General features: G+C 36.2%; 1 protein-coding gene across 1 annotated transcript; it reads right to left on the minus strand.

The window, feature by feature from the left end:
- Positions 1-1,749: 1,749 nt before the first annotated feature.
- Positions 1,750-11,391, minus strand: LOC109103252 (trafficking regulator of GLUT4 1-like). Its single transcript, XM_019116628.2, has 3 exons — positions 10,454-11,391; positions 2,043-2,169; positions 1,750-1,805 (listed from the first exon to the last, which is right to left on the minus strand). Exons 1-3 carry the CDS (start codon positions 10,835-10,837, stop codon positions 1,795-1,797), a joined length of 522 nt encoding a protein of 173 aa, XP_018972173.1. The 5' UTR covers positions 10,838-11,391; the 3' UTR covers positions 1,750-1,794.
- Positions 11,392-11,817: the final 426 nt, after the last annotated feature.

The following is an 11,817-nucleotide window of genomic DNA, read 5'->3' on the forward strand; positions in this document are numbered from 1 at the left end:
CTAATGCAACAATTTCCTTGCTGATGTTTCTTTGCAACTGTGCTGTACACAATCAATAACTGCAAGCAAGTTGTGGACCATGCACGTTAATGTTTATTTCACACTTGCAAAGGTACACAGTAACCTAACATAGAAAAACAGATATACAAGTGAACCAAGAATCCAAAGTTGTATATAATAAATCACAGAATTAAAAGACAGCAGCGTTTTTGCATCTCATTCATACTGGCATAATGGGTTTTATGAACAACACAGTAACATAATTGCTTATAGTGAACAAAAGAGTCATGAGAAGAAGAAAGTAAGAGCATTAGATCACATGAATTCACAAAACAGTACGTTATTCAGCATAAAGCCTATGAATGAAATAGGTACTGACAGTCTATTTTTAGGAGATTATACAGGAAATTCATACTTTTAGGATACAAAAGTTTTGACAGGACATGAGAGTATTGATGAAAAGTAAGTGATAAAGTGCTTTGAAATCTATGACAGGGCAGTAAAATATTAAATTCAGTATGAATGAAGCAGATCAATAGACAGAGCTGCGAAACATTTCTCTTCTTCTCCGTCTAACTAACTAGCCAGATAAGTGCTGTAAAGTATATGTACCTCTGATTTTACAATCTGTAATTTTCACATATCAAGATCAGCTGATCGATAAATTAGCAATCACAGAGATGCAATAAACACTGTGAGACGTGTCAAAGCAAAGTCCTGTACACATAAGCTCATTCTAGGTGAAGATTAAAAACCCACAGCATGCCTAAATATTTATATATATTGATATATATAATATATATTAATATATATATATCATATTAATAAGGGATAAGTAGGGAGATTTATTACAGGGAAAGAACCCTAGGTAAAGATGAATAGTCCTGTGATTTGTTTAGCATACTGATATAAAGGTCTTGGCACAGAATGGTGCTGGGCGTTGCATGCCTCTAGATGAATGTCCATGCTCCAGCAGTTTTTGTTAGGGAAGAGAGGGCTGGCATGCGTAACGATACAGTCTTACCTCTCTGAGAGAATCTATACTAGTATGAGACGTGTAGTGGAACCTCATGGCTAAAGGCAGAGCTCTCCATGAACATTGTGCCTTTGAGAGAATATAGCATTTCATACACTGGACAGTGATGTACATTCCCATCTTTAAATACCCTCTACTCTTACAGATAAAAAACATAGTAATGAAAAATGCTGACAGTTATTCACATACGGGATCAGGCATGCGTGTGGTCATTTTGGTCAATTTTTAATAATCAAAACATACAAAATAAATAAAAATGAAATCTACAACCCCAATTACCATTTCTTACAGTTTTGTCATCCCTAGTTCATTCCCGTCTCTTAAACTCCACTAATAAATCTTTTTATAAAACATACATCAGTAGTTATGTTGCAAATATTTCTGTGCATAATTTTCAAATGCAAGATCAACCAGGAGTAATATAAGGTTAAAATGCAGCTTTTTCAAACACCATCTTTGAAAAAAACTCCCCCTGTCCTTTGTGTCATCCTCAGGCGAGTTCTTGCCGAAACAGCAATGTTTCTCATTTACATAATGCAAGCCATCACCATTCTTTTTAACGTATGGGATTTTTTTCACTAAGCATGCTAACCTACTGCATGCATTTTAGCTATCTTATTTAATTGCTACAGTCCTCATTTCTTTTTATCTTAACTTGTGTGGCATTATTGTTAAGAGAGAGATCTTATTTTAATTACATCATGGGTGAGGATTTTGCAGTAGTGCTGTAGATGGGTTTCTCGTCCTTACTATGCCCTCTATCCAATTACTGAGGATAGAACAGAAAAAGAGAGCATATGGAATCATAACAGCAACACAGAGTATGGAAATACATGCAACTTATCAAACTATATGATGTGATCAAAATAACTTACTGTAACATACAAGTGTTTTGCTTATAATTGTATTTTTGCAACTCATTCCGACTGAAGATCATAAAGCGTGTCACATCTATTTTGTTTAATTGTAGCTAGATGATGCAATAAATGCTTGTACTGAGACATACCTGCAACCACCACATAGATTATGATGCTAAGGAGGCCCACGATGATGGCCACGATGCTAAGCATGCGAGCCAAGCGTCCCAGTCGTCTTGCCCCATCCATATCCCCCTGCTGTAGACTGTTTCTGGACTGCAACAAGACAAAAAAGACAGAATGTCATACAAATCTCATTACAATAAGCTTCAGATATGTGCAGTATGATCTGTTATAACAGGCGGTGTGCTCTTTTTCCATATAAGCCTTTGGTTGAAATTCAGTATGCTTGGAAGCATAAGGTCAGAGGTGACTCTTTGAATTGTTCAGGTGATTTGGATACAGGATGAGGTGAGCTGATAAGCATGTTTCCTTATTAGTGCAGCCCTATGCCACAGCCACACATTAGATGGTCAGAGTACCCTAGGGAGAGCCTCTCCAGTAGACTGCATTAAAGTAATCAATACCAAGCAATAGATTGTGCAGGAAAAAGCCTCTGACAGTGGCCAACCAATCTCCCCACACTCAAATGCTAATTCCATTCTCCATCTTGTCAGCGTGGTTTTTCGTCTTGTGATCTGAAGTAATCTCACATTATCATAAAAGAAAGTCAGGAGTCTTGGGACTGATGCTGCTGTCCAGGGTGCTGAATGGACTTTGATAAGCTTCCCAAAGCACTAGAACTGAAGTAGCAAGTAAGCTGAACTTAATCTGTACGGCACAATTCCCAAAAGCATTACTATGTAAGTAGGGTGTAAGAGCAACCCCCCCCCCCCCACACACACACACACAATTTATCAGATGAAGGGAGACAAATGATATTAATACAACATTTATTAAGATAATATTATAGTTTTTTATTATTATTGTTATTTTGAATTATTTATTTTTATATTTTACATATTCTTTTAAATTTTAGTAACCATTTCAGTAATTTTAGTTAGTAATTAGTTAAGTGTGTTTTTGTCATTTTTGTTTTTATTAATAGTTTTTATACATTTGTAATTTAGTTTTAGTTTATTTTAGTTCATAAGTTAAAATAATTTTACTGATTGAAAGCACTGATACGGCTTTTCGCAGTGATTAGACTTGGGAATCAAGAACGTTGTGCTGTTCCAGCCACATATTATACCCCTGCTAGGATGTCATAAATGAAATAAATGAAAATGAGAAGTGTTGTCTTTTCATTTAGCTGAAATACATATATATTTTTCAGCCAATATTTATTTCAAGTAACACTTTTTTTTTTAGTTTTAGTTAACTATAATAACCCTGATTAATGCATTTTAATTATTGTTAAATTAGATACATTTTGAAAATCCCAACTTGATTTTCTCTACTGTTTATCTTTTGTGGATAATGGGGAATTGATTTGGTTTCTCTAAAATGTGAGCTAGCATTTGTTTTCTATTGCCATGTCAGGTAATAGGTCTGAATTTCCCTGTCAAACAGTAAGTTAAAACTTTCTGTGGCCCTAGTTGAGCCTAACTAACTAACTGCAACTGATGTATGCTATAGTCTATTTTTTATCTATGATAATATCATGTGTTTTCCAGCCTTAGTTCAGCACCTTCGTACTTGACAGCTCATTGATGTGCTACCACACAAATAGTAATCACGTGTGTCCAAAAGTAAAAGGGGTAGTTCGCTCAAAAATGAAAAATTCTGAAATTAGTTACTTACTCTCATGTTTTTCCAAACCTTTATGACTGTCTTTCTTCTGTGGAGCATAAGACATGACATGTTTTTTTTTTTTTCTCAAAAGTCAGTAGTCTCCAATGTTGTTTGTTTCCCAACCTTCTTCAGATTATATAGAATTGCTTGGATCTACAATAGGGTGAGTAAATGATGACAGAATTATCCTTTTTGGGTGCACTATCCCTTTATGATGATCTTTGTCAAGTTAAGAAAATAAATATTCAAGAGCCTCCAAGCTTTCTGCCATAACAGAAAAAAGAGATACAAACAGAAAATACTGCCAATGGGGAAACAGCAAAACACAGTGTGGCTCAGAAATCCTTAAAGCTCCATAATGTTAAATGAACAGTACTAAACACAGTGGGAAGCGGCCTTCACATTCATTATTCATCGCATTCATCCATGATGAATGAACACAAAAAAAGTATGAAAGGCAGACTGTGGAATCATTATACTCTTAATCATGTCTTAAGCATTCACTTACAGCATTTGGTGGGACAATAGCAGATAGGATTACAGCTCTCTCAACTTGGTTTTGTTGGAGAAACTGAGGAGCTTCCCCCATCACATACACATACTCTTCCCTCACCCACAGGGAGGCTCTGCTTCCACAATGTCATGCTGCAGTTTACTTGTTGCCTTTGGAACCACAGTATTCATTTCTGCTCACACCACTTACAGAATCTGAATGTTTGTCTTTTTAAGAAAGCATTGAGAGAAAAAAAAAAGAAGCTTTTTTATAATTTGACATTTATATAATATGCTGATTTGATGCTCAAGAAACATTACTTATCAGTGGTGAAATTATATTTCGTGGATTATTCGCTGAATAGAAAGTTAAAAAGAAAAGCATTTATTTGAAATATAATATTTTTTGTAACAAATATATTTACTGTCATTTTTTCAACAATTGAATGCATCCTTCCTGAATAAAAGCATTAAAAAACTTACTGACCCCAAACTTTTGAAAGGTATACACAGAGGAAATGATTGGGTCTTAATATTTCCTTCTTGAGCATCAAGGACAGTTTGAATGAGTTCTCAACCATATGCCTCAGTGTTGATGTCCAGATGTAACACTCAAGACAACCAAAAGCCTTCAAACAACAACATTGAATATACTTGAATATCTGTTTATCAGATGTAGATAACCTCATATGGCACTTTAAGGCAGGACCTGTACGCTTCCCTCTCTGTTAACCTGCCCATCGTCTCTCAGTTCAAATACTGCAGACTGACTGACATTCTAGCAGGGGTATAATATGTGGCTGGAACAGCACAACGTTATTGATTCCCAAGTCTAATCACTGCGAAAAGCCGTATCAGTGCTTTCAATCAGTAAAAGTCTTTTGAAAATACTGTGTAGTAAAATGCCATCTGCCGTTTTTGCTTTTCAATCTCACACCCGCTTTCATTTAGTGTGATGACAGTGCAGTACGTGTCGTGTGCCATCGTGATGCAGCTGCGCAAATGGCTTCTGGCTCCTTGTGTTTTGAGGCGCATTTTGCCTGACTGCGGTTTAGAGAATGCTCAGAAACGCCAGTGGATTGTAATAGGATGTGTGCGGCTTTTCCGAGTAGAGGAGGGGTGTGTCCCATGACACGGCAAATGGATAACATTGATTCCCCAGGAGCTCTGGCCTGCGATATATTTCTCTTGAAAAGACTTTGCCAATTCTTCTGGGCTGATTCGATGACCCCCTTTTCTCCTCACTTTCTCTCTTTCATTGTATGTCACATAAACACACAGGAACGGTCCCCTCCCCTCCCCCCTCTCAACCCACTCCTGCTGCAGCCTGGGACTGAAAAGGAGCTCTTAGCTTTCCCTCACAAGCCTGAGCCATTAATTATAAACAGCTATGCCAACGGCTGAGGAGGAATGATTGTAGAAATCTGCACAATGGTGCACAGCGAACACACCAGTGGAAAGGTGCTCTTTGTGCGAAATAAATTTATTTTCAACACAAAACCAATACTGTAATATTTTTGTTTTAATTTGACTAGACAGAGTAATAAACCACATTATATAATAAACATATATATATATTTTATTTTTTATTTTTATTTTTTTTTACTGCAGCTATAATTATTAATAACCACTTTCTTTTAAATTTAGATTAGCTTTGGGAATCCACCCAAAAATGAAAAGTCTGTCATCATTTACTCACCCTCAAGTTGTTCCAAACCTGTATGAGTTTCTTTCTTCTGTTGAACATGATATTTTGAAGAATGTTGGTAACCAAACAGCTGCTGGTAGCCATTGACTTCCGTAGTTTGGAAAATAAAAATACAATTGAAGTCAAAGGCTACCAACAACTGTTAAATATTATGGTTAAATTCTTTATCACATTTTAAAAGTAATATCTCTATTTTTATATTGTACATTAAAAATGTTGTGATCCCTAAATTAGCATTAATAACAATTGGTTTTAGTTTTGTTTTATTTTTAAATTGTTTCTACAAAGTGCTGATCTATAGTCTACACTACAGTCTTAAAAATAACGGTTTCAAAAAGAGGTTTTCGCCGTAATGGTGTAGAAGAACCATTTTTCGCTCCCCAAAAAACTGTTCTTAAAAGAACTTAGTGTGAAGAACATTTTTCACTATAATGTGCCTTTTGTGCAATGCACGTGCATGGATATAAATGCAAATAAAGAAGTTTTATTTAGAATTTACTATAGAATTTTTAAATCTGCCATTTATTGGTTATCTGAATTCATGTGAAAACAACTCTGCACTTACTGGTATCTGCCATAATGTTAATATCTTTGAATATCTCATTACTCATTACTTTCTTCATTATTAATTTTTATTTTTGTACTGTTTTTATTCTATTTTTTCCTTATTCTGTTTTTTACACATTTATTTAGTTTATTTGTATTTATTTGCCTCCAGCCTCTTTATTTAGCCCATGGAAAGTAAGCTTCTGTTGTCAGTACATGAGCAGGTGCACTAGAAACACGATCTCACAGGCTGTTTGCTTTCATAATGTAATGTTTCACTCAGCATTGTGAGAACATGATGACACCATATTACAGTATAGGGCTAGTTTGAGACTGAGACACAAGCAACAAGCTGCTTAATGCGTCAATATTTTCCATAGCTATTCTATATGAGCTTTTTGTAAAGCCGGAAAAGCAGAAAATGGCATCCCATCGTAGTCTCAAATTTCTGTTATAGTTTATCGGACACAGAAACAAAGCCATTCAGCAACTCTGCTTACCATATTTCACCAGCAGAAGCTGCAGCGTATGCAGTAACTGCTTTACTGGTCCTCCCATTGCACTGAGATTGGCCAAGAAAATCCACCCCACCTCCCCATGTCAAGCCAAATGACTCCTTTCAGCTTCCATGAGCTTCAGCTCACCATAACATCTTATTGGTCACTGTACTGCCTCTGTAAGCTCATTGATTTCAGAGTTTCTGATGCATACCTACAGTACAAAACCTGCTTGCTTTCTAGATCTTGGCTGAGAGGGACTGTTTCCATGTCTGTGGCAATGGGTGCATGCGTCTGGTATCAACCTAATGGGAGTTTTCATATAGCCTTACAACACAACACAAAAACTAAATCTGTTTGTAGCATCTCAGGTTTTTTTTTAGGCTTCCTCTTTTGACCAGAGGAGGCCACTAAAGTTGTATCCCAAATGACGCAGTATACACTATGCACTTATATATATCATCCAAAATTGAAGTCTGATAGCCCCCCTCCCCTCCGTTACGTAATAGTCTGATAGCCCCCCCCCCCCCCCCCTCCGTTACATAATTAAAGCTGTGACAGTTGAGTGCATGAAGTGTCCTACAATCTATACTTTGTTTTTTGGTTAATAAAGTGCCATTGAATAGCGCATAAGTAGCCTACGCAGTTTGTTGCACACCTTAAGTCTCATTTTGTCTATATTCTCTATCTTTGTGCTCTTATTTTGTGTTCTTATTTTTGTGCTTCAATACCCTTTTGTCTTGAGGGATGTGCTGAAGTCAAACAATTTATTCAGAAAGGCACAAATAATAACTTTTGGAATATCGAATACTGGCGAACCCATATTAATGAAAATATGCGGTGTGATTTCCAATTCAGATCAGATGACTGTGTCGTGGCTATTTTTGTTGTGCTCGTCTCAGATATCCTTAGTGAATAGTACAATCTAAAAATCTGTAAAAATAGGGGACAATGTACTGTATTAGAAATTTTCCATATTTTTGTTTTTACAGGTGTTTTACCAGTATTTTGAATTTTACACTATATTGCATTGTGTTTTAGAGTTAACACAATTTTCTGTAAAATTAATGTGTAATGTCCTGTTTAAAGAGTAGCATTAATGTAAAATACTATATCATAAACGTTTGTGATACATTCATAAATATTTTTCCACTTTTTGAAATGTCAGTGTTAATGTTTTAAACTAACGATATGAGATGTACAATAACATGCCTCTGTGTCTCTAGCACTCTTCTAAATGACTTGTTGTTGTTGTTTTTTGAGTTAAACATAAAGTTTATAATAAAAAAGAATAAATTTTCTGAATTGTATACAGTATATTTGCAATGCGCAATAGTGTTACATCTAAAAAACTCTCTTTAGATTTCATTTGGATGCAGTTTCTAGATTAATCTTTAAATAAGAGTTATGATCCAAATTCTAATAAAAATCCTGTACACATTCCTTTTAGATTATTTTATTTTATTTTATCATTTATTTATTTATTAAGTTTATTTCATTTTTGATTATGGAGCAAAAGGGTTAAGAATTATGACCCAAAATTATGCAGAAGGGTCCTTCCAGCTCTGGTTTCAGCTCTGTTGGTTGGATAAGAGGGTTATTTGTATTTGTGTGGACAGATGAGGCTGAGAGCCTCTATTTGCATGAGTATGGTCAGTAGTACAGGTGTTTGCAAAACAATATTGGTAGCTTTCAATGCATCCTCAAAAACTTAAACTGGATCAGATTCATGCTGAGCGTCTATAGGACTCTAAATATCCAAACTGTCATAACATAAAGGCTCTGTGAAAGGCATGAGATCCCACTGGAATGGATTTTGATAGTGGCACAGCAGGGATCATTCTGTACTGTAAATCTATATAGGATTTTGATCTTTACAAGAAACTGGAGCACATTTGTATGGCGCCTTTCCACTGATGAGAATTTAATGCTCTAATTTGTGTTTCTCTAAAAGTGCATGTCCCACTGAAACACTTAGAAAGTTGTAATGAGCACTAAGAAAACAATGGTTCAAAATTCACTTAAGGCTGAATTTGATTTCTTATTAAATTTACTGAAATTATGTGTTCAAAAACTGCTCTCCTGTGACTCTGGAAAGTCTCAGTTGAGGTTATACGATGCTGATTCGCTGTTCTTTCAGAGCGAGGGGATGAAAAAGTGAACACAAAAGCACTCATCTTTGATTATAAAAATGGCATACTGTTATCTGATAACAAGTATATCTTTTGCAGAGGGACAAAAAAAAAAAAAAGAATGTCATCCTACATCTATAAAATGCAGGATCGTGCTAAATATTTCCTAGACATGTCATGAACACAATCTCTTCTACATCTTCATTAAATACAGATAAATGGTACCACACCCTACATATAAGCTCTCTCACAGTCTGATCCTCTAAGTTACATGGATGGAAATGAAGACGTTATTTGGCATATTTTTGGGATAAAAAATGATATTTGTATCTATGCTTTGTAAACATGTTTGCCTTGGTAGCCTCAACTGTATGAACCAAAAGCTTGTTCAAAAATAACAATGCTTTCGGTCAAAATGAGGCTTGCTTTCATTTTCTGGCTTTTTAAGAACATTCTGCACCATATTTATGCTTCCTAATTGAATGTTTTGCTCCACAGTCCCTAGAGTTTGTGCTGTGCAGGTGCTTGATGTGCGGTGAAGATAGTCTGCACCAATTTTCTGGCGAATAGCTCCCCAGCACGCAGTCAGGTCCGTTTACTGCGAGCATATGCAGGGCTGTAAATCACATCTGTCAGTGGATCTGTTCTCTGCTCTCTCAATGCAGCTCCTGCGCTTTTGCATATGATTTGCAAGAGTACGTCAGGTCATTTTAGCAATTATGCTCACTAGTATCAAATTAAAACTAAACTAGTACTATTAAAACTAACTAGTATCTAACTAGTATCTAACTAGTATCTATTTTATTACATCATTTTTTTATTACATCATTTGGTTATGTATTGGTAAGTGCCTGGAAAGTATTTTTAAGTCACTAGTATGTTGCTCATTAGCTACGATTGTCTTTTGCCATATATATAAATGACTAGTTTTAATAATTCAATTTAAAAAAATCTTACCACAGTAACGAGTAATAAAAAAGAAAAAAGTAACAAATGGAATGCACACTCGTCTAAAATAAATACTAATGTACTAAGAAAACTGGGGGAAAAATTTTAACTATTTGAACAATTAACTAAATTAGTATGCATTGAATAAGTGACTAATTGATGCAATAACTGTTGGAATAAGAATCTAATGAATTGTTACTAGTAAATATGGAAAAAGATACTAGTGACTACAGAATATTCAACTTTAAAGTAGCCTACAAGTAACATTAGTTTAAGGAATACCTATAAAAGGCTTGTCATACAACAGATACACTGTTTATTGACTTGAAAGGACTTTCAGCACAATTTTGTGCCATACAGAAATATTTACAGTACAATGTGGGACTGCTTGTCTGAATTAGGAAACAATTTAATTATTTCAGTTATAACTTATTGACACTCACCATAATTGAATAGACCAATGCAACGATGCTTAGTGGCCACACGGGACAAAAGCAGGACAAAATGACCAGTATGAGGTAGTCTTTGGGTTTCTGCTGCTCTTGGACGGAATTACCGGTCGATGAAGCGCGGCTCATGCTCCCTCTGGACGGGGAGAGAGGAGCCGCCCCGAGCTGCACCACTGATCCGGATCTCAGCGACAGTCTGTGGCCGTTCTGATCCCCGTCGGAAGCCTTGTCACCCCCGACACTGACCGTGAAAGAGCTGGAGGTCTTCACCCCGGTGGGCTCGGTGGTCACGAGGAGTTTCTCGGTCTCGGCTGGTCGCGTTCCGCCGCTCTCCCCCAGATTCGATTTCGCAAACTCCGTATCTGTGTTTATTGCCATTGTGGAAATCCAAAGTTAATGTTTCTGAAAGAAAAAAACCTTTTGGCGGATATGAAATATTATCAAAGTTCTCAGACGACGCTAATTTCCCATTGTTTACGATTTTTCAACTTCAAATGACGCGTTTGATTGTATTCATACGGTTAATGTGACTCAACGTAGAAAAAATATGTCCAGATTTTTTTCTCTCGCAGATTTTAGAAACTAATTAAAACAAGTCAAAGAGGCGTTGTGACTTTATCCTCCCATTTCGATATGGTCATCCTCTCTGTGTTTAATGGATTCAGTTCCGCTCAGTTTAATCCAGATCGGAAGACAATCTCCTCTGCCCACACACTCAACTAAACCACAGAGACGCGACTCATCTGGACTTCAGCATTTCCACAGCACAGCAATATTAGGCTACCCAAACGTCTTAAAAGGCGTAGAAAGAAAGAAGTTTGCCTTTGTGATGTTATAGCGGAAGAACAGCAGGTTAAAGTAGTTGCACAGCAGCAGCAGCAAGTGCAGTGATGTTCCTCTCTCACCTCCTCTGCATCAATGATGAGGGTGCGCTGGTCTTTCTATGCAATACTCCCAATGTTCATCCCCTGGTGATGCTGCAATACCTCCCCGTGTTTTTGCGAGCCTTTTAAAACATTTTATACCATAAACAAGCATTACTTACAGTATACTATTTTCGTATTATTTTATTACTTAGCCAAATAGTCAAAGATTGAAGTGGTCAGAAGGAGGTTACAGAGAGAGCGAGAGAAAGTAGTCCACATATTTTGCTAAGTATAAAAGAAGGATATCTGGAAAAATAACATGAGACTTGAACACCTATTATTTTTTATTTTTATCAACTCAAAACCTCAGTTATCTCTCATTAATCAAACTAGTGGATAGTGTTTGAATTTTCTGTGCTGTTCCTCATTTAATCATAACTAATAATTAGTCTTTCACAATGTTGTCCCCACTCAATGACAAGCCTGGTTTCA

This window comes from Cyprinus carpio, chromosome A15, assembly GCF_018340385.1.
Source record: "Cyprinus carpio isolate SPL01 chromosome A15, ASM1834038v1, whole genome shotgun sequence".
NCBI classification, from domain to species: Eukaryota; Metazoa; Chordata; class Actinopteri; order Cypriniformes; family Cyprinidae; genus Cyprinus; species Cyprinus carpio.

Excerpts from the sequence above, each read along its gene's own strand:
- LOC109103252 (XM_019116628.2), bottom strand. The coding sequence starts at position 10,837 with ATGGCAATAAACACAGATACGGAGTTTGCGAAATCGAATCTGGGGGAG. Across the intron at positions 2,170-10,453 it reads CATTGGTCTATTCAATTATG|TCCAGAAACAGTCTACAGCA; the intron begins GTGAGTGTCAAT and ends GTCTTGTTGCAG.